The following is a 23,738-nucleotide window of genomic DNA, read 5'->3' as shown; positions in this document are numbered from 1 at the left end:
GGAAAATTTATATTCTGAGTATGTGGGAATTTCTTGAAGAACACATGTTTTGTTATAATCAGATCTACTTTCTTCAGGGTGAAAGCCATGCTGTAGAGTAGGCATTTGTGAAACTCATGTGTGGAGTCTAATTGACGTCATTCCCCAAGTTTGCGGCAGTATTTATTATTTATTCACATCTAGAGATGAAATAGTATGACCCCCCACACAATACATGTGCATCTGAAATGTTAAAACTTCTTGTTTGTGATGCATACATAGACCTGAAGGGGAAAATGGCCCGGGTCACCAGCACTGGAGAGTGTGATTAATGATCAGTGATTTAGTGATCAGTGATTAGTGGTTTTATTCAAACTGTTACCTCTGACCAGAAGCACACATCAGAGGATTAACAGGCTCTTTAGATAAATGCTCATTAGTGGAAGGGGAAAAGCACAGATAATAGGCATGCACCCAGGGACAACTTTCGAAGAAAATCATTCCCCGTCTTCAGAATAATAAGCTCTATTAACAGAAAGCCCTTTTAATTTAAAACTTGCTTTTATCTTGTAAATCAAAGTTAGATGTAAAAGTTTGTAGTGCCATTATAACCTAAATTTTCCCATATCCACTAGATGTGGATTATCTCAGTAGCGATATTTTTTTTTATTTAAATAAACAATTGGACCTTTAGAGCAGCTGAACCCTGACAAGTCCTTAAGTCCCAGAGTTTGAAGGTGTCCCCCCTTTTAGAATGGAGAGTGCAGCTTGCTAACTAGATGGCGCAGTGTTATTTGGTGTTCTGAGCTGTGTCGTGCAGAAGTCTAAAGGAGCAAGTAGCTGCTTGTGAGGTGTTCTTCAACACTTCCAACAAAGTTGATTCTGTGTAGGGTTGGAGGCTAGACAGTTCTACAAGTTTTTAGTCACATTTTCCATGTCGGTTAAATCTGGGGAGTTCAAGGCTACTGGAAAAATTAGTCTCATTACTAAAAGAAACTAAGAACCAGAAAGAAGAGGAGGTACGGGAGTCCAGGAGGTACCTGTGGATTGCAGAAGTGATTGTAAAATACCAGACCTGTTCTTGTTTTTTCTTTTTTTTCTTTTACTAAGAGCTGGTTTCTCAGTGTCGTGGTCTGAATTACTGAGGCAGATACGTAAAGCTTTATTTTCTTCCTAATCTTGCTGGTGAAAAAGAATTTACTAGAAAGAAAGGAAGGAAAACCTTGATTTGGTGGCTGCAGAAAGCAACACGTTGTTGATTTTATTCTACAGATAATGGTAAGATGATGTTTATTATGCTTATTAAGGAGAAAGGGAACTTTGTAGTTGGTTCCAGGAGAACAATCTCGTATTTTCATAGATGAGATTCGTAAGTGGAATTCTTATTTTACACTGACTTTTAAGGTTGCTGTTGCAGTTTCCTGAGACTTGATAACATTTGATTGGAAGCTTTTGTGTGTGTGTGTGTGTGAATAAGACCATTATTTCCTGGGTAAAATAATGTTCGTGAGCATGGGAACTGCAGTAGGGGAGCTACGAAACATGTGAAATGATATGCCAGGTAAGAATGCTCTTTTCCCCCAAGATTTCATGAATCACTTCAGTAGCTACTTAAGTTTTAATTAAAAAAGAAACCTAAAAGTTAAAAATAAAACAAAAAACCATCCTGGATGAGTATTCCCTGAAGAAGGATGCTGTTGATGGAATATCAGCTACTACTTTAGTTATAAAACTTAAAAAGAAAGCAATTAAAGAACTTTCTTTATTGTGCTTCCCTGTAAGTTTTCTCATTTTCTGTTGCTTGTAGCATGTTACATACATGTTATATTTAAATCCTGTCTGATTCATAGCGATTTTTATTTTTCAACTTTACTCAAACTATGTTTACTCAGTTGATCGTATCTTGAAGCCAACTGGTTTTGAATATAAATGGCTGATACCCCCATATTGCCTGTCAATGAAAAGTCAGTTGTGACCTTATATAGTTTATATATGAGCAGATAATTAGGACATTCCCACAAAAAAATAGAAACAGTGCTTTTATTTTTATATCTTTCTGGTGTTGCAGCTTTTATTTGAACAAGAGGTTCAGTGAATGGTAGCTTGTTAGAGAGATTTTTCTTGTATAGCTTTTCAGTTACAGTAAGTTGAAGATTTTGGTTACAGTTATTTGTCAGTTTCCCTCACCTATGGATTCAAAACCAATCAATTGTGGACTTTTCATGGCTGTTCATACTAACGTCAGGTTCCTGGTCTCCTGATTTCTTATTATAATTTGCTTTTTTGGCAATGATGCATCACCGTCCTATAGTATTTCCTTTAGCTTTCCTTTATTTTTTATTAAGCTGAAAATTATTTTGTGGGGATGTGATGTTTGCTGGATCACCGAGATGTGAACTTTGTGTCTGTAGTTGGTTTTCTTCTGGTTATGCTATTAGAATAAATTGGGGATTTGAGTAGACTTATTATTTTTGTCATCTTTTTTCCCCCTTCTTCTTCTTTACTTCAAAGCAGTGCTGTTAGCCACGAAATTAATGTGATCATGGCTGGTGTTTCCCATCTATATGCTTCTTTTGCTTCTTACAAATTGGATTTCCACAGCAATTTAAGATCTTTTTTTAGAGGCAGCTTTCTTGGATGAAGATGGAACAATGATCTCAGTCAATTCATTATCTTGTCCAGTTTGACTACCAGCTGTATTATGGGAATCAACCCATGCTTTTATAAATTAGTGTTTAAAAATTTAAATCTAGGACTATTTCTCTGAATCCTATTTAAGAAAATTATACAGTTGAGATAAGGTAATAAACTTGGAGAGGGGGGCAATGGCCCCACATATTTAAATGTGAGAAAGAAGCACTTTCAGATATGCTAAGCAGACTTAAAGAACCTTTTTGTATTGCTATTTGTAAACTATATAAGCTATCTACTTTATGGCATCACTTTAAATAGAAACTCTGGCACTTTAAAAATGACATCATGTTTAATGTTTTCAATAAAGGGTTCTTACATTTTGTAATTAGGAAAAAAATGGACAATTAGTGCTTTTTGAGGATCCATTAGTATTCCATTGTTGGGAATCACAAATCATGGATTTAATGTAAGAAAAGAGAAGAGAGAGAAGGCTTTTACAAGTTTCCAGGTAATACTGATGATACTATTACAAAACAAAAGTAAAAATTTTGAAACTCTTATTGACACTCTGGGACCTTCAAAATAAAACTTTAAAAGTTTAGGATAAATTCCTAAATGTGTAATATGTTACAGTGACATTTCCATATTTCTTACCTCCAAGCTCACTTTGTTGCCTATTTAGGTTTTCTGAGAAATAGATCAGAATCAACTTTAACATTTAAAAAATACATATTTTAGCTGCTTCCTTCTACTTCCTCAAGGTTCACATTTGTAATCTCTACCCTAAAATTAACAAGGATTGAAAACTGCCATGTTGGCATTTGGCTTCCCACTCCAGTATTCTTGCCTGGAGAATCCCCATGGACAGAGGAGCCTGGCAGGCTACAGTCCATGGGGTCGCAAAGAATCAGATACAACTGAGCAACTAAGCACACACACCTAATTGTAGTGAGAAGTTGCTTTTGGCCTAGGGGTTCATTCAGATGTGAGAAAGGCTTTTGTGATAGCATTTGGCAGAGCTGGAATTGGTGGGGCAGGGGGCATCTTCTCGTTGATGGGCCAGCTTTGTCCCTTTGCAGAGGACAGCCTCCGGCCTGGTGGTTCTTCTGGCTCATCTAAGACCTAGAGTTGGAGAATGCTGAACCCAGCCTAGAAGCAGGGTCCTTACTTCCAGGTCAGGGGGTCTTTCCATGTGTCAGGCTGCCATAAATGCCCTTGTCCTGAAGGAAGCATAACCCATGGCTTTGAATGCTTTGCTCTTTTCAAGCCTTTTGATCACTAACCTTTCAAATTTTTATCAGATCTTTTGAATGAATACCTTGACTGTATAAACTGTAGTTTTTATTCTGGTTATTCTTATATATCTGCAATTTTAATTTTTCTGATATTGGTTTCCTTATTTGAAGGCCACTCATCTTCACCATTGTAATTAGACATGCCCTATAAAACTACATCATCCAGACATAATTTGAGACTAAAAACCAGGCACAACTAAAAACGGTCTATAGGATCATCTCAGTAAAGGCAGTAACTTTCTTTACTTTCTTGTCCTTTTCCTTTCATAAATTTCCTGTCCTTTCTTTTTCATCTCTGAGGAAGGAATCCAAAAACATTTCTTAAAGTTAAAATACCTTTGTCTTTCTTTTTGTGGAATAGAGTAACAAGTGCTGTTTTCACTCTGGCAGATACATTTTTGCCTAAGATCTGTCTGTAATATATTATCTTTATAGGCTGGTGTATTTGAGATTGTTTATAGGTGAATATTACTACACAAGGAGTGAGTTGGACCTGGAAGTATGGTCTTCGAGGTTTGACTGGCAAAATTTGACTGATCACAGCAAATTGAAATCATGCATGCAACATAGGGGGCTCCAGAGCACCAAACATTTGATTTAAGATGATGTTTTGGTTTTGCTGTATTTAGGATGGAGCACAAGAATATCTCAACAGAAATCTTGAATGCATCTACTGTATGTGTTGTTTGGCTTGACCCATAGTTTTCCTTTCCAGCTCTTTGCATGAACACTTTATATCAGAATTCAGGTCTCTTTTATTCTTTGATTACACTGAGGAACCCCTGTGTTGCACGATTTCTCAAATATAACACATTTCAGCCAGTTTTATGCAATTCTCTCTCTGCTGGTTTCCCAAGGGGGGAAAAACCACATGGAACAAAAAACATCTCTGTTTTTGTTTGAATTAGCTGATTATTAGAAGAAATACATTTTATCTCCATTTGCCAGATCTGGTGGGACCACTTTACATTATCAAAACAAGATTTTCTTCTTTAAGTCAACTGTGATGCTATTTAACTTCGGAATGACGAAATATTAATCCATGCAGCAGAGACAGAAGGCTTTGAGGATAAAGTCCACTTCTAGAAAGGTACCTAGGTGTGATGAGGTGTGCCATTTGGAAGAGCCTGTTTGCCTCACTGAGTGACAACAGAGTCCAGAAAAACATTGCCTTTGGGAGGAAAGAAAATATTACAGGCTCAGGCTTCTAAATTCTGAGCCGAGACTGGGATGCTGTGCTGAGGATGAACTTTGGAGTGCTGAGGGTTTCCAGGGTTATTTATTAAACTGCAACCAGAGTAAAACATTCACGGGATAGAACTTGACCATCTACATCTTAAAAGCCTTAATAGTCTTCATTTATTTTCTGCATTTCCCTTATGCTAATGTTTTTCTAGATTTATTTTTAACATTCATTCTTGTGACTGGGCTTTCATGAGTAACCCTACAATGACAAATCACAAGTGTGTGCACAGCAGAGAGGGGATGTTTTTTCATAAGGGAAATAGATTTCCATATAAAATCTTAAAGGAAGCAACCAGCAAGATAAAAGAAAGAAAGGTTTGAAATCCCAATGGTGGCTTCCTGGGCTCTGCCATTTCTAGCTCTGCAACAGTGAGCTTTAAGGCAACGGGACAAGCCTGAGGCCGGAAGAGAGTTTGAGACTCCAAAGTGCTGCCTTGAACTCATTATGCTCTCTGCCTCAGTTTCTTCTTTTGTAATTAGAGTGTTGGTCTTGACCAGCACAGTCCAATGGCAGGAACCACAAACGCAAGCTACATATATAATTTTAAGTGTTCCTACAGCCACATTAAAAATATTTTTAAGAAGGTGATGTTAATTTTAATAATTTTATTTAACTCAGTATATCTGAAATATCAGTATACAATCAATTTTAAAATGTTGATGAGATACTTTGTGATTTGGGGAGGTAGTAGATCTTTGAAATCCTGTATGTGTTTATAATTATGCTACATTTCAATTCAGATTAGTCAGATTTCAAGTGCTCACAAGTCACATTTCATGTACCAGTGGCTATGATATTGGGCAATGTAAATCTATAAGCTATATCAATGGTTCTAATCCTGGCAGCCCTATAAAACCACCTGTGGAGTTTATTTTTTAAAAAATACTAATACTTACCCTGTCCCCTCCATTCTGATTTAATTTGTTTGTGGTGGGGACTTGGGCTTCTAAATTTTTTAAAAACTCCAGAAATGTTTGTAAAGTTTAGCCAGGGTTGAGAACTGCAATTCTAACTGATCGCTGAGGAATCTTCTACTCTAATATTCCATGATTCTATTTAAGGAAAGAGATTGCAGTGGAACATTCAGAGTTCAAAGGGCAGCAAGTGGTTTTTATTGGTGTGCTGCTGCACGCTGCAAAACATGTTTAAGAAGATGTCATTAATACAAATTAAAACGTGAAGGTTTTAGAAGATAATTCTTTGAACCACGGATGAGCTCCTTTTTGTGTAAGTTTCAATGTGGATTGTTTTAAGTGGTTTGCTTCCAGAGAAATCTTAAGGTAGGATTTGGTTTGCACGCGGACTCTCAGAAAGCTTCCATTTTGGAAAAGGTCAAGATCACCACATTTCAGGTATTTTGCTAGCTTGCTTCTTTGCCCCAGATGCTCCCTGCCTTTAGCTGGTTTTGAAGAGATGCTCTGACTGTATGAGACATCTGGATACCCTTGTGTTTCTGCCCTCTAAACTTTTAACAAGCTTCGTGTCAGACCAAACTTGCTCTCTGCTCATGTCAAAGTGTTAGTTACAAATCCCTAGAATTAAAGTGTTCATTCTATTTGTCATCCTTTAAGTATTAGAAAAATCAGTATTTCTTAGTACACATCAGGATGTTTTCCTTTAATGATTTTTTGAACAATATACCAGCTTGTACTTTCAGTAAATGATGTGAAAAATCCCCCAAAACAAAAAATAATAATTTCCAAACTCCTCTTCTTTTGAAGTTAACACACTGCATTGTTTGTGGAGGGGACGAGAGACCTCAGGGACGGTCCCTTGTGACTTCATGTTGCCTAGAGCCCCTGCATTCCCGCATTCGTGAGTCATTTCACCCTGAACCTCTCTCCTTATCCCCTGCATAGCAACTTGGTTCCAAGTACATGTTCCTCTGGCTGTGTTCTTTCAAAACGTGACTTAAACCGCTTTTAGGTTCAAAACTATACCTTTCGCTACATTTCATGGTGATAACATTTGTGTTTTTTGTAATATCATTCCCTGGGAGAATTTTAACCTCCACTCATTAACACACAGCATGATTTCCTATTGTATAGGTGGGGAAACTGAGAGATTGACACTGTGTTCCTTAATTAGGAGGGTGGTCAGTGTGAGCAAAAAGCTCACGTTTATTAGTACCTAAATGTAAGCATTCCGGATAGCTTCCAGGTGGGGAGTTCCCAATTGTGTATATTATTGCATTCGTCTTGAATTCATAAATAATGTTTTTTTCTGATACTTTTCCATGCATTATTTGCACATCAATTAGTGTCTAAATATAAGCACTGATCTGGATGGCTTCCAGGTGGGGAGTTCCCAATTGTGTATATTATTGCATTCGTCTTTGAATTTATAAATAATGTTTTTCTGATACTTTTTCATGCATTATTTGCACATCTATGATTTCTCTGCTAATAACTCTTACTTCCCAGCTTCAGGCTGCATGTACAGACCTGGATTGATTAACAAATACATGTGGGTTTATCAGCCTCTTAACATGGAATCTGTTCTGAAAGTTGCATGGAGACATCTGTTGCAAACCTGTGTTTTTGGTAGTATCTAGGGAACCTTTCTTCAGGCTCCTTTGTGATTGACTGTCAGAGGACTTTGTGGAGAGACGATGAGATTAAAGATGTGAGTTGTTTTAGGTATTCATTTGTTGAGCAAGACAGACTCTAGTCCTAGCTCCTAAACTGTCTTTAATAAAACATTTTAACTTTTATTTTACCAATGTTCTGTCTTCACACTTGACCTGGAGCCATCTTCTTTGGAGTACTTGGTTTTTGTTTTCTCCTAGTAATGACTAGAGTTGGACTTAGTCATTTGTAGTCTTCGTCTACACCTCTGTTTCTTCAATGGGGGAGATGCACACCGGAATTAATAGCATGATCTGTTACCAGTGCCAGGGAGGGGTCATTTTGCTTCCTTTTCCAAGCATTATACTAACGTTAAAGCAATCTTAATATCTACACAAATATGTGGTTAAACATATATAAACAAGTACCTCAGCCAATGAAGACCAGAATGTTACTAACATATATGCTTGTAAATGTGATTATCTTTTTTAGGATGCCCATGGATAATTATTCCTCTTTTTGAGCAAGTATCTATTTGTCACATTGATTTAGATACACAGTTGGTGATTAAGGGTTTTCCAGGCGTTGCTAGGGGTAAAGAACCCACCTGCCAATGCAGGAGACTTAAGAGATGCAGGTTTGCTCCCAGGGTCAGGAAGATCCCCTGTAGGAGGGCATGGCAACCCACTCCAGGATTCTTGTCTGGAGAATCCCATGGACAGGGGAACCTGGAGAGCTAAAGTCTATAGGGTCACAAAGAGTTGGACACGACTGAAGCAACTTAGCAAGCACACACGCCTTGGTGATTAAAAGAGATTGCTAGATAAAAAAAAATTAAAATTATCTTTAAGACACTCTTCTAATAAGACTTGTCTAAGCACACACTGTTTGCAATTTCATCTTCCAGCTTTGCAAGGCAAGATGACTAACAACCACCATTCTTAGTGCTGTGTTGGTAGACATCATCAAAGATGATGGTGTGGTGTTTTGGCACCATGAAGCGGCATGTAATTTGAAATTGTACTTTTTGCTAAATACCCATACTAATCTCCAAACCATTGAAGATGTTAAAAAAAAATAGAACAGTGATGTCTCTCTGTTGGATGGACAGAGCACTGGCAAAGAAGCACGATTCTTTTTTCATAGGCCTCAGAAGCACTTGCAAAAATCAGGGAGGAAAAAAATTACATGGAATTGCTTGATCTGCCCTTAGGAATGGACATTCTTAAGACAGACAAGTCAACCCTTTAATCCAAGGTTCATTTTTACTCTTTCCAGGAAATAAACTGTTTTTTTAATCCTGAAGCACAAAAATTATACTATCTTTAAAAAGAAGGCTATAAACGGATGCTTAATCTTTTTTTAAAGTTAATTTATTTTTTAACTGAAAGATAATTGCTTTACAGAATTTTGTTGTTTTCTGTCAAATCTCAACATGAATCAGCCATAGGTGTGTGTATATATATATATATATATATATATATATATATATATCCCCTCCCTCTTGCTTAATCTTTATTCAACATTTAGCAGGTATTTTAGGAGGTATAGTTAGGAACTTTTACATTCCTTTACATAGTTCTAGTTATTTAATGTTTGTTGAAAAAATAGGCGATTCTGGAGATTGGTTGTACAACAGTGTGAATACATGGAACGCTACTGAACTATGTACTTAAACATTGTTAACATAGGGAATTTTATTATGTGTAATTTATGATTTTTTTTAAAAAGGAGGGATAAAAGTTGCCCATACCCATTTGCAGGATGGAGAAATAGAATGCATAAACCACTTGTTCCAAGCTGTTAGGAATACTAAGCCTTAGTGTGGTAATGGGAGGAACAAAAGTGTAAAGAGGACTTTTGAATTTCAGGCAAATGAAGAGAGGTGACGGGTATGTGATGTGATTCTGACATGTTGGATGATCCAGGGAGGATAGCAGCTAGGCACAGGGCTCAAAGTGCCTCTTTTCTGGAGACCAGCTCAGATCTAGATGGATTCTGTGTATAGAAAGTTGTGTCATATAATTTGAAAACCACACACCATTTGGCATTATTTGAATATCTCTGCTTGTGTTGACTTGATTGCTTTTCTCAGTGAAAGGATGTGCTCAACTGAGAGCAAGGAAGAACCATGGCCTTTAGTTTATGAAGTGAAGTGAAATGAAAGTCGCTCAGTCATGTCCAACTCTTTGCAAACCCATGGACTATGCAGTCCATGGAATTCTATAGGCCAGAATACTGGAGTGGGTAGCCTTTCCCTTCTCTTGGGGATATTCCCAACCCAGGGATTGAACCCAGGTCTCCACATTGCAGGTGAATTCTTTACCAGCTGAGCCACAAGGGAAGCCCAAGAATACTGGAGTGGGTAGCCTATCCCTTATCTGGTGAATCTACCCAACCCAGGAATCGAACCAGGGTCTCCTAAATTGCAGGTGGACTCTTTACCAACTGAGCTATCATTTATGAAAGGAAATAAAACCTACATATCATTTCTGCATCTCCCCCACCTTTACTTCCTTCCTTCCTTCCTTCATCAGTCATTTGTCAACCATCTATTATGTGCCCGGTAGTAGGGATACAAGGAGAAGGCAATGGCACCCCACTCCAGTACTCTTGCCTGGAGAATCCCATGGATGGAGGAGCCTGGTAGGCTGTGGTCCATGGGGTCGCAAAGAGTCTGACATGACTGAGAGACTTTGCTTTCACTTTTTACTTTCACGCATTGGAGAAGGAAATGGCAACCCACTCCAGTGTTCTTGCCTGGAGAATCCCAGGGACGGGGGGGCCTGGTGGGCTGCTGTCTATGGGGTTGCACAGAGTCAGACATGACTGAAGTGACTTAGCAGCAGTAGCACCAGCAGTAGGGATACATGATCAAAACCTGACACAGTCCCTCTCCTCCCAGATCTTACTGGTAGGAGAGACACCAAATAGGTCATTGCAACAGAATGTTGTGGGAGGGTGAGGGAGTATAGATCTGGAGGTGGAAAGTCCAGTGAGAGGGCTAGTGTGGTTGTCCAGGCAAGAGATGATAGTGGCTTGAGTTATGGTGGTGCCAGATTCAAAAGCCATTTAAGAAGTAGGGTTGATATGACTGGAGGGTTGATTAACTGAAGATAGGAAAGGGAGAGGGTTTACTCATTGTCAGGGAAGAGGGAGCCAGGCAGGAGAAGCCTAACTCAGTTACAAAGTCCGGATTGTCTTTTGTGGTGGTAGAAGAGGGGAGGGTTTCTGGCCCAGTGCCCCATCCATGGGCTTGTGTCAGAATCCTTGAAAGAGAACAGAAAATAAATGTAAACAAAAACTCAAAGAGCAGCTATAACTAAAAACTGCAAGTGTAGTCGTTGGGTTGCAAGGCAATGCAGTTTTGGTCTTTAGTGTCAGAGGGAGAGGCACCCACCTCCTCAGACAGCCACAGCTCTGGCACTCAGCAGGAAGTCCACTGGAGACCTGTTAGTTTCCCGGGGCTGCTGTAATCAAGTACCATATACTTGGTGGCTTAAGCAACAGAAATTCATTCTCTCGCAGTTTTGCAGGCTGAAACCAAAAAATGTTAGTTGCTCAGTTGTGTCTGACTCTTTGTGACCCTAAGGACTGTAGACCTCCAGGCTCCTCTGTCCATGAAATTCTCAGGCAAGAATGCTGGAGTGGGTTACCATCCCCTTCTCCAGGGATCTTCCCAACCTAAGGACTGAACCTGGGTCTCCCACGTTGTAGGCAGATTCTTTACTATCTGAGCAACCAGGGAAACCCTAGAAGTCCCAGATCAAAGTGTCAGCAGGCTTAGTTCCTTCTGAGGTCTGTGAGGGAAAATTGTTTCTTGTCTTTCTCTTTAGCTTTTAAATGCTGTCTTCTCCCTGTGTCTCTCTTCTCCCTGACTTCCTTCTGTGTGTGAGTTTGCCTCTGTGTTCAAAGTTCCCTTGTTATAAAGACACCAGTCATACTAGATTAGGGCCCACCCTAAGAACCTCATCTTACTCTGACCACCTCTGTAATAGGTGGTCCTATTAAAGTCACATTCTAGGGTGCTGGAGATTTAGGAGATGCAGTTCAGCCCATACAGTAAATATGCCCATACTACTAGCCCCAGGACAAGTAGTATGGGACCCTATAGGAGCTGGTAGGTTGGGAGTTGTGTGAATCATAACCTGACAGTTTTTAAAGCAGGTGTTTAAAATAAACTTTTATGGACTCCCAGAAAAATTCAGAACAAGTCTTCAGAGATGGGGATCTATACATTACTAGGAATGGACAAAACCAACAAAACAAGTCTATACATTAAAATAGACGTATATATATTACACTGGTGAGTGAATTTGCTGATGTAGTCATTGTCCTTGGTTTGGCCTTGAATTTGTCTTCAGAGTTTGTGAAAGAGAAATGCCGAAAGGGCAGCACCAACTTTGACCTTGAGAACAAAGAGTGAAATACAGCTGTAGTTTGTCACCCTGCCAGGCTTAACAGCCATTGTTTTGATGTGCTAATATTTACTGACAAGGACAAAAGCCATCAGTTCCTATAAACAACAGACACACCAAGTTGAACATAGATGTATGTTTCAAGCAGGAAGAAAAGTAATTCTGCTTGTAATTTATGCCTATGTGCTACCTCTGTTTTACACAGTGAAAGCACAGAAGACACAGTTCCGTGATCTAAAAACGTATCATCATAAAAAGACAAATAACCAATTTAAAAATGGGCAAAGAATCTGAATAAACAGTTTTACAAAGATGATGTACAAATGGACAATAAGCACATGAAAAGATGTTCAACATCACTAGCTATCAGGGAAATGCAAATCAAAACCACAGTGAGATTCCACTTCATATCTATTAGAATGACTGTAAAAAAAAGACCAACAATAGCCAGTGTTGATGAGGATGTGAAGAAGTAGGAGCCCTCATACATTGCTGGTGGGACTGTCAAATGCTATAGTCACTTTGGAACACAGTCTGGCAGTTCCTCAAAAAATTAAACATAAACCTTATGACCCAGCAACTCCACTCCTCAGTACACGTCCAAGAGATCTGAACACATGTCCACACAAAAGCTTGAATATCTATGCCCACAGCAGGGTTATTCACAATAGCCAAAACGTGGAAGTAACCCAAAGTCCATCTGTTGATGAGTGGGTAAACAAAATGTGGTATAGCTATATGTTGGAAAATTGTTTGGTCCTAAAAATAAAGGAAATAATGCTGCATACTACAGCATACATGAATCTTGAAAACATTGTGCTGAGAAATAGAAGCCAGATAAAAAGGACTCTGCTGCTGCTGCTGCTGCTGCTAAGTCGCTTCAGTCATGTCCGACTCTGTGTGACCCCATAGGCGGCAGCCCACCAGGCTCCCCTGTCCCTGGGATTCTCCAGGCAAGAACACTGGAGTGGGTTGCCATTTCCTTCTCCAAGGACTCTACATTGTATGATTAATTTATATGAAAGGTCCAGAATAGCCAAATCTATGGAGAGAAAGTGTAGATTAGTGGTTGCCTAAGACTGAAGGTGGGGCTGGGGACTTGGGAATGACTACTGAGGGAAAAATGTGTTTTCCTCTTTAGATGATGAAAATCTTCTAAAATTGATTGTGGTGATGGTTGCACAGATCTGTGAATATTCTAAGGCCATTGAATTATAAAGTGAATTGTATGACATGTGAATTATGTACTTCTAACTGTTAAAAAAATAACACATCATGGAGAAAAATATAAGATGCTAAATTTAGTTAGAATATATGCCAAGTAGGGTTTTTGGTCCAGCAACTTCTCTGTACATTTGGGCTATATAACGTTGAGCTGTAGAGAAGGGTAGATAGGAGCGTTACAGACGTTGGTAACAGGAACAGTCAACTACTAAAAATCTTACAGTGTGTGCCACGGGTCTCCAGCCCATACTTTTATCCCAGGCCATGAATCTTGACTTCCAACTTCACCTTGGCTATTTTTTGCTACATGGCCTGCTGCTGTTCCTTACTTCTTAAATTGTTCAAACACAGACCATCTCCATACCATTTCTCCATCTGTCATACCCGTTTCACTGGGTGCCATCATCATCCCCTGATCTCTTGTCTTGAACCTTCATGACAGTTGCTGACTTTGCCTTTTCCCTTGGCCATCATGATCGTGTCACCCCCCAGTCTGCTAGGTCCCACATGAACCATGTCCTGTGATCTGCATCCTTTTGCCCTGTTTTCTCCATCAGTTCCTTCTCAGAACTGAAAATTGAGAGGGACAGAATGATTTATTGAGTCTTTACTGAACCTCCTCTCTTGTTCTACCATGTCAACCTTCCTAACAAGCCTATCAAGGAGCTGGAGTTATCCCTTTTTATAGATAAGGAAAGTGAAGCTCAGAGGTTAGGTGACAAACCAGATAATGTGGCAAAACCCGTACATGGAGGAGTTGGAGTTTGGAACCATTTTGTTTGGTCCCTGAGCTCGGACTCTTTCCGGCTACTAAACAAAATTTTCTACTCTGTCACTCTGAACTTCTCATTTTCCTGCTCAAGAGCCTTTATGAGCATTTGTTCTAAGGCCTCTCAGCCAACCCTCGCCACAATCCCTGTGAGTATATCCAACGTTTACGCCAGGTGGTAGTGGGTGGTTTAGTCACTAAGTCATGTCCAACTCTTGCAATCCCATGGGCTGTCGCCTGCCAGGCTTCTCTGTCTATGGAATTCTCAAGGAAAGAATGCTGGAGTGGGTTTCTGTCCCCTTCTCCAGGGGGTCTTCCTGACCCAGGGATCGAACCCGAGTCTCCTGAATAGCAGGTAGATTCCTGCCCACCAGGGAAGTCCTATTTAAGATAAACCCATAATCAGCTCTTATTTTGTTGAGTGCTTCTCTGCCATGTTCAGAATCTCATCTTCCTGGAACATCTGCTCTTGTCCCCTAAGTCCTCACCTGTGGAAACACTCATATCTGGGTCTCTCAAAGCAAAGACAATGCAAAACTAGTTAATTCCTTAGTGCTATGTTAATATTTTTTTTCTCAGGATTAAAAAGTCTTATATTGTGGTTGTTTGGAGTTTGTCATAAATTCCTTCTCCTGGATCATCAGCCCCATCACAGCAAGAGTTGACTCTTGCTCAGTTTTGATTTCCCTCATAGAACCTAGCATATAGTCCCTTATACAGAGTTAGTTAATACTGAGTGAATTGATTATAGGGATACTCAAGCATTGTTCTTTGTCATGAATTTCCTGTTACCGGCATGAGAAGTTTGATGTCTGGAAGTGTTCTTGGGAGGACCAGCATAGGGAGATTCTTTAGGTACATTGATGGATGTTCCCATGGGGCTTCCCCAGTGGCTCAGACAGTAAAAAATCTGCCTGCGATGTAGGAGACCTGGTTTAATCCCTGGATTGGGAAGATCCCCGGAAGAAGGATATGGCTACACACTACAGTATTCTTGCCTGGAGAATTCCATGGACAGAGAACGGTGACAGACTACAGCTCATGGAGTTGCAAACAGTCAGACACGACTGAGCGACTAAAATGCCCATAGCTTGAAAACTGAAATATTTTGAACTCCAAAAATGTGAGGAGATGAGTAAATCAGTGAGGTTTTCACCACTCTAGGGAATCACTGATTTTTCATTTGTGCAAAAATTAACATAATTTTAAAATAGTTTCAATCAGAACATAGACATAGTTTAAAATTCTGCTTCCTTTACTTAAAACTATACCACAGACATTTTTTCATGTTGCTACATAGTTTTCAAAACTATGATTATGCATCATATTCCATTGAGTTGCTGTACCATAATTTCCAAACCATCCCCTATTGTTTGCCATTTAAATTTGCTGTGGATTTTATTTTTTTTAAGATTATAGAAAAACACATGAGTAATCTTTTGGCAAGAGAAATATGTACTCAGAAGACCTTAATCTCCTTCCCCTTATGCTGGTTGAAAACTCAGTTGGGCATAGGCAAGATTCTGCCTATGGCATATGGCAACCCAATCCAGTATTCTTGTCTGGAGAATTCCATGGACAGAGGAGAGTGGTAGGCTCCAGTCCATGGGGTTGCAAAGAGTCAGGCACAACTGAGTGACTAATGCTTTCAGCTGGGCTTCTCAGATGGCTCAGTGGGTAAAGAATATGCCTGCAACGCAAGAGCTGCAGAAAGATACAGGTTCAGTCTCTTTGTGAGGAAGATCCCCTGGAGGAAGGCATAGCAACCCATTCCAGTATTTTTTGCCTGGAGAATTCCATGGCCAGAGGGGCCTGGCAAGCTACAGTCCATGGTGTCGTAAAGAGTCTGACACAACTGAAGTGACTGAGCCTGCACTCACATAGGCAAGATTATGACATAGGCCTTCTCTTCTTTCTCTAGAACCTCGATCTTACTAAGATATTAGACACAATTAATTTCCTAAGAGTTTGTAATTTTATGTGATCTAGGAATGACCATGTGGTAGCCCAGCAAAGCACATCATTAAAGGTGCCTTCTTTACCTGGAACTCTTCAAGTTCTAAGGGCATGGCAGTGCATCAACAGACAACATGTCTTTAGAAGTAGAGATGCATCACACAGCATTTACGTGCTAAAAAGAAAGTGGGTGGGTACGGTGTGCTCTTTCATCTTTCCAGATGGAATTGTCAGGGAATGCCATTTTGAGAGCTTTTGACATGAGGGAGCAATTCCTGGGGAGATCTGGAGAAAAATCTTTCAGGCAAAGGTTGCTGCTCATACTAAGGCCCTGGTGTGTAAGCAGGGATGGAGACAGTAAGGAGGTAGTGGGTGGCTAATCATGTAGGGCTTGCAAACCATGTTCTGAACGTTGGGTATTAATCTCAGCAATAAAGCAAGCCATTGGAGAGCTCTGAGAAGAGAATTCATCACTTATAAAAACCTCCCTCGTTATGGTTGAAGAACAGACTATATAGCAGGTGGGGGGCAGCAGGGAGACCTGTTAGAAGGAACAGACCACGGTGGCTTGAACTAGATGATTGTGAGAAGGAGTTTGGCTTATTTTAGAGGTTAAAGCTGAAATGATTTGCTGACAGATTGGGTGTGTGGCTAAGCAGGAAGTCAGGGAGGGTGCTGAGGTTTTTGACCTGAGACCCTGGGAGGATGGATTTGCCATCAACTGAGATGCAGATGACACGTGGAATGTTTGGTGGGAAAGACAAAGAACTTGACTTTGAGCTTTGATGTTATATGTGAGGAGACATCCAGGAGTCAGTGGGATGATGCCTCTCAGAGAAGGTTTTGGGGCTACAGATAAGGAGTCAGGATTGGCATCATCTAGGCCAGCCTCCTCCTAACAACACACAACCCCAAACACACAGGAATTTCAGGTGCTTAAAAGCACCAAGTCCTTGTTAACTCTAGGGCTTTTGCATGTGCTATGCCCTCTGCCCAGATCATTCCAGCCTGGATAACTGCTACTTTTCCCTTGTTCCCTAATCTGGATCACGTGTCTGACTCTTTGTGACCCCATGGACTATAGCCAGCCAGGCTCCTCTGTCTGTGGGACTTTCCAGTCAAAAATATTGGAGTGGGTTGCTATCTCCTTCTCCTGGGGATCTTCCAGAACCAGGGATCGAACCCATGTCTCCTGCATTGGCGGGCAGATTCTTTACCACTGAGATATCCAGGAACCTCAATCTAAATTAGGTCCCCCAATGAAATATTCAGGTTACCCTGAACTTTCCCTTCATTCATCTGTTTTCAAATGTATATTCCTTTAAGTGATTTTTAATTTTTAAAACATTAAAATCCATATGTCTCACTGGAATCTAAATTCTGAAATGTCGAGGGTCATGCATGATTAGTTCATCAACATTTTCCCCACATCTAGTGCTGGCACATCGCAGGCACTTACTCAAAATTTGCTGAATGAATGGATAACTGTTACTAATTTATTATCTTATATGTTGAAGTTCCTCCATTTGTAACCATACAATTCCAAGGGTAATTGTACCTAATGATTTTATCTTCTTAAAATGTAGACTAATTTATTATTTAATGGCTCCATGTGTTTTTTGTGATCAAACACTTTTTTATTAAGTGGTACTGAGTAGAGATTGGCCTGTGATTGAAAACCGAATGGGTAACTTGACTGTGAAAAGGAAAAAAAAAGTTTGAAAAGAAAAGGAATTTAAGGCTTATACAAACTTCCCAATTGAAATCCCTCCACCTCCTGTTTCCTTGTCAGCAGTTTTGTTGCATTTCTATGGACTCCTCTATCCAGCATTGCCTGAGGTTATTTTATAGTGACCTTTGACAAGACCTATTACTTCCTACTCACCATGTTTATGGGGGGACAGAGGCTAGGCATGGCAAGGAAGGGGTGAGAGGGTTGTGGGAGACGACAGGGTCTGAGTTGGCTGATGACCTCCTTTGGTGGCTCTCAGAAAGGTCTGTTGTTTCCAGCCTCATCCTGGAAGATTATAGGAAATGATATGTGAGAGAAAAGATTTGATTTACCAAGAAAGGGTTGTTTCCTCTGAGTTTCTGTTTTTGGTGGTGTCAAACTGTATGAAAAACAGGATTAAATTGGGATTTATCTCTTTATTGTCTTTAAAGCTTGAGCGAACTTTCAGAGGAGCCTGTGTTGTTTGGGAAACACATATATTGGTTCCATGAATATATATTTGTGTGTTACCCAGATATACATAGAAACTGATTGGTTGATTGATTGATTGATATATGTCCATTGGAGCACTTCATGAAAAAGTCACCATATTTATATATAATATTGTTGTAGGAGACATCCACTCAACAAATATATGTTGAGTGCTAGACCTTGGGAAAAAGTGGTGAACAAGCTAGACAAGCTTGCCTTTGTGCAAGTCATGAAATCTACTGAGGCTCATTCTCCTCACCTGTAAGATAGAGATCATAATAATACCTACTTCAAAACCTTTTTAAGAGGAGTAAATGCCCCTGAATATGAAAATGCCAGTTGAATTTTAAAATGCTGTGTAAATTGAGTGTCTGTTAAGATTGATATACCAAATATAGTTATTATTACCTTTCAGAACAAATCTGGATTAATTGTTGACACTTCTGAATATCTTACATCCCCATACAACTTGATTTTTTCCTTATAATTTGGGGAGCTAAATTTCCTTTCATTACAGTCCTAACTGTAAGAAAAGAAAATGTCACAATATAGTTTGTGTTTTAAACTGTTGTATTAGTTAGCTATCGCTGTGTAACAAACTAGCTCCCCCCACCACTCTGCCATATATTTGTTAAGTCAGAGTTTCTGTGGGTCAAGAATCTGGGTATGGCTTAGCTGGGTCCTCTGGCTTAAGGTCTCACAAGGCTGTAATCAAGATGTTGGCCAGGAATGCAGTCATCTTGAGTCTCAGCTGGGAGAGGATCTACTTCTAGACTCACATGGCTGTTACATGCTTTTGAAACTCCACATGCAGGCTTGTTTGTCTGGCTTTTAGCAGGGTAAGAGTAAGAAAGGGTTCTAAGAGTGAGAAAGTGAGAGATGGAAATTGCAGTCCTTTTTGGTAATCTAACTTTAGATATAACATCCCATTAAATTTGCCATATTCTTTTTAAAATATTTATTTCTTTGTTTTTGGTTCCTCCACACGACTTGTAGGATCTTAGTTCTACAAGCAGGAATTGAGCGTGGGCCTCCAGCAATGAAAACAAGACTCAACCACTGGATTGCCAGGGAATTCCAACATTTGCCATATTCCCTTTGTTAGGAACCAGTCAGTAGGCGTCATCTGTACTCAGGGGATGAGATTACACATGTGTATACAAGATTGCGTTGATCAGGAGACATCTCAAATACTGACTGAAATAGTGGTACTTGTAAATAATGCTATGAGTTAATGCTATAGCTATGGTATTAAAAATGTTACACCTTTTAAAGGAAAGAAATAGGAACATAAGCACCATCACTTCCTTAAGACACAATAATTAGAACAGACAAGGGAGACTGATGTTGGAGCCTTCTAGATTTTCTGTTGTGACCAGTAACAAATCCTGGTTCATTTGTTTGCTTCTGCTATTAGCTCATGCCTGGACATTTATAACCTCTGTGTTTTTTAGGAAAGCATTTGAAAGGTACCAGGTGAATACTGGATGTAAACAAAGGTCAGTCTTTCCTAAGCAAGAATACCAAATTAAAAAATGTTATTTGCCATTTCACATGATTAAGTCATGCGTTCACTTGATTACTTTTTTAAAAGATTGAGTTATTAAAATATAGGTGATTTACAATGTTGTGTTAATTTCTGCTGTATAGCAAAGTAATTCAGTTATACATATATACATTCTTTTTCATATTCCTTTTCATTATGGTTTATCACAGGATACTGAATATAGCTCCCTGTGTTCTACAGTAGGACCTTCCTGTTTATCCATTCTATAGAAATAGTTTGTAGCGGCTAGTCCCAATCTCCCAGTCCATCCCTCCCGTATGCCTGCTCCCACTTGGCCACCACCAGTCTGTTCTCTGTGTCTGTGAATCTGCTTCTATTTTCTAGTTAAGTTCATTTGTATCATCTATTAGATTCCACATGTAAGTGATATCATATGATATTTGTTTTTCTGACTTACTTAATATGATAATCTCTGGGTCCATCCATTTGCTGCAAATGGCACTGTTTCATTCTTTTTTATGGTGAGTAGTATTCCATTGTATATATGTACCATATCTTCTTTATCCATTGATCTGTCAATGGACATTTAAGATGTTTCCATTGTTTACTCGATTACTGTTAACCCTGACCTGAAAACAAAGCTGGTCTCATCATTTGGAGATTATAAGAAAGAATATTCTCTTAAGATGTAGACAAGACCTGCTGCTGCTAAGTCACTTCAGTCATGTCTGACCTAGTGCTATGGAAATAAGCTTGCCAGAATTGAGAAACAGAATAAAAGACTAGTACGTCCACAGTATAGTGAGCAAGGGATTTAATGCTACAAGATGACGCTGGAGGGGAGGTGTATTAAGTCAGGTTAGGAGTTTAGATTATAATCTAAATGCAGAGTTTGGGATGATGGCAAACAGCAATAGTTTTTTCGTGTGTGTGATTTTAGCTGTCTTTGAAAGAAAGATTCTGAAGTCTATTAACTAAAAGCCATGCTTGGGCAAAGATAAAACAAGCACTGAAACTTTATAATAGGATGTTTGAATTAGGCAATGTGTTTAACACAGAGTTGAAGTGTTGTGTATTTCAACCAGCCAATGGCAAAAGCAATGTGGTAGATGCATTTGGAAGGAGGTCCTCGTATCACAGGGATTCCTAGTATTACATTAGTTTCATGTGACAGAACTTACAAGAAATTCATTCAGAAAAACATCCAGTGTAGGAGTCCTTTTGGCATATTCTGTGCATATTTTCTCAAACAAGCAGCAATCATTTTTCGGTTGTGTCATTTATGGCTGGTGCCTGTATGTAGTCCTGGGGCTCTTTTCTAAGCCGGCAGGCACCGCGAGGCAGCTTGGCAATGTCATCTGGAACTGTAAAATTAGAGCGCACTGTTTAAAATAGTGGTCTCGGTAACTTCTCTTTCCTCCAAATTTCCCCTGAAGCTGGCCTTGTGAGAAAAATACCCTGAAGAGGAACAATAGGGCATCTTTTTTTCCTGAAAGGGTAACTAGGAAAGGAAAGTTCCAAAGTTTTAACATTGGAAATCAGCCCATCCTAATGCTAAAATCTATTTACTACTGTGTTCCTTTCTGAGTCAAGACAAATTTTAGCTGGCTTGGAAAAAAATGGTGAAAAATTTTCAATTAGATCTAAAGTTCAAAGATTCTCTTACTTGGCTTTTTAAAAAAATTTAGAGATAAATGTGCTGTTTTCTGACTTAAGAAAAAAAACTCACAGAAAAGACAAAAACATGTAAAGAAGAAAATTCTAATCGAAAATAATCACTGTTGGTGATTTTGATGTGTATCCTTCATATAATCTGTGTCTATCCATCCGTATCCAATAGCTGTAATTCAGAGAGTATTTGCAGTTTTGTGTTTGGGTTTGTTTTCTATGTTATATTTTTTTGTGGTCATTTCCCCAAAGTCATGATATATTTTTTGAAAATATGATTTTAATGACTGTACTGTCTTCTGTTTTCTTTAATTTACTTAAGCTATTCTGCTTATTATTAGGTGCTTAGTCCATTTGGAATTTTTCCTTGGTAATGCATAGTATTTTATGACTCTTCTTACACATAACTCTTCATCTGCATTTCTCATTTTCCCAAAGGAATTAATCCAACAAATGGATTCTGATATATTTTATTAAATTGCTTTCAAACAGCCTGGACCAATTGCCTCATCATCATCAAGGCTATTCAGAGTGCCTATCAAACTTGACCTCTAACCAGCATTTAGATAGTCACTAAAAAAAAAGAGATATTTGCCAGTTTATTAGGTCAAAATTGTTTTAATTTGCTTTTATTTGATTAAAAGGGATGTTGAACATTATTTCTGTTTGTTTGCTGGCAGTTTGTCAACTGTTGATGTCTGTCTGTGCCTTTTGGCCATTTTTCTTTTATACTATTATTGTTTTTACTTATTGAAATTTACATTTATTAATATGGCAAGGGTATGCACTCTTTATCTTAAAAATTTAGAGACATAAATATAGGCATGACATCTAGCGTATAAAAAGGTTTAAAATTTTTTTGTGGTTCTTAATTCCTGATACAGTGGTTTATATATGAGTCGGTAAAATATATAAACAGTTTACTTTTAGAATAATGTTACTTCTGCTTGTTATATGTTCAGTTACATGAATCTTCCTTATATATTTCTGCCTGTTTCCCTTTTCCTTCTCCTGTAATAAATTTTTTTTTAAGATCCAGACTTCTACTTATCTCACTTTATTCAACTACACTTTTAGGTGGCAGCTCGCCAAGGAAACCAAATCTGAAAAGAATCTCATGGGAGCACTGAAGGGGGTCGGTAGCTCTAGCGAGAGGAATAGTCCATGAGAGAGCAAAGACAGCTTCTTGTTTATGCCATGGAGAGAATGAACTTCCTGATGCCAGCTCAGAATGAGCAGGCTTAGTGCGGAGGCCTCGGGGCTCAGGAATTTCAGGTATCCGTCAGCCCGCTCTCTTTTTCTGCCTGTGGCCAGAGGCAACCGGTTCATCCCGGCTCCATCTCCGCTCCTCGTTTTATAATGGAGATAATAATACCTCAAAGGTATGCTCTAATTAATTCTTCTTAGAGCCTCTGAAAATATAATTGCTAATTATGACAACTATTAGATCATTAATTCTTCATTCTTTTTATGGAATTTCAATCAAATGCCAAAAATTCAACACCCAGATTTAGTTAGTGGTGACTTTTGTTGCCTTGCTGTTTTGGGGCTTCTTTATGTTTATTTTGCCCTATGCTAAATGAAATCTTTAAAATGTAGCAATTTGAAAGTCTGTTGAAAATATTTAGAAATGTTTAAGTTCCAAGGAGAGGGAATGCCAAAAAATTTTATGAAATTAAAAAATTTAAATTACAAAGTTTTATATTAGTATCTCCACAGATCATTGTAACTCACTAATAAAAATATTAAGAGCTACATATTTGAGACTGTTGTTTTTTAAACCATGTTAAATTCTTTTTTCTTAAAGGTGAGACATTTTAATCTGGTCATTGGTAAATAATTATATTTAAGACTATCATAGTTTTGAACAAGATATTCAAGATCTTGAACAAGATGTTCAATATCAACTAAATATTGAACAAGAGAATCATATGGGCATAAATAAGTTAACAAATGACATATTCTGACCAGTGGCCCTGGTTCTTACTGTGCAGCTTTAAGTTTGAAACTGTGTGTTGACTAAGAATCTTTTTGTTAATTCCGTAAACTCAGAAAAGGAGTGTGGTTTTGAGTTGGAAAGGGTGCAAAGGGTATATGCTTAGCATTGGTGATTTTCTTCAACTGCACTGTTTGATTTAGTGTGTAATTGTCTTATTTTTCTAATTAAGTCATATGCACCTTAAGAGTAGAGACCGTGTGTTGTACTCCCTCTGAAAGCAGAGGGATTGAATGAATGCTGGAATTATCACCTGGGCCCCCTGGCTTTTTTCAC

At 38.8% G+C, this 23,738-nt stretch overlaps 1 protein-coding gene across 5 annotated transcripts in view; it reads left to right on the top strand.

Moving 5' to 3' along the window:
• The window catches only part of CREB5 (cAMP responsive element binding protein 5), a 438,005-nt gene that overhangs the window by 2,325 nt on the left and 411,942 nt on the right, over nt 1-23,738 (top strand). The window contains 1 exon segment of one of the 5 annotated variants that reach the window (NM_001319882.1): nt 840-1,257. The exons of the other annotated variants lie outside the window; for them this stretch is intronic. Coding sequence (NP_001306811.1) covers nt 1,255-1,257 — 3 coding nt within the window. The 5' untranslated portion in view covers nt 840-1,254. 5 annotated transcript variants of the gene reach the window in all.

This window comes from Bos taurus, chromosome 4 (genome assembly GCF_002263795.3).
Source record: "Bos taurus isolate L1 Dominette 01449 registration number 42190680 breed Hereford chromosome 4, ARS-UCD2.0, whole genome shotgun sequence".
NCBI classification, from domain to species: domain Eukaryota; kingdom Metazoa; phylum Chordata; class Mammalia; order Artiodactyla; family Bovidae; genus Bos; species Bos taurus.
This window is presented reverse-complemented; position numbering and strand designations above follow the sequence as displayed.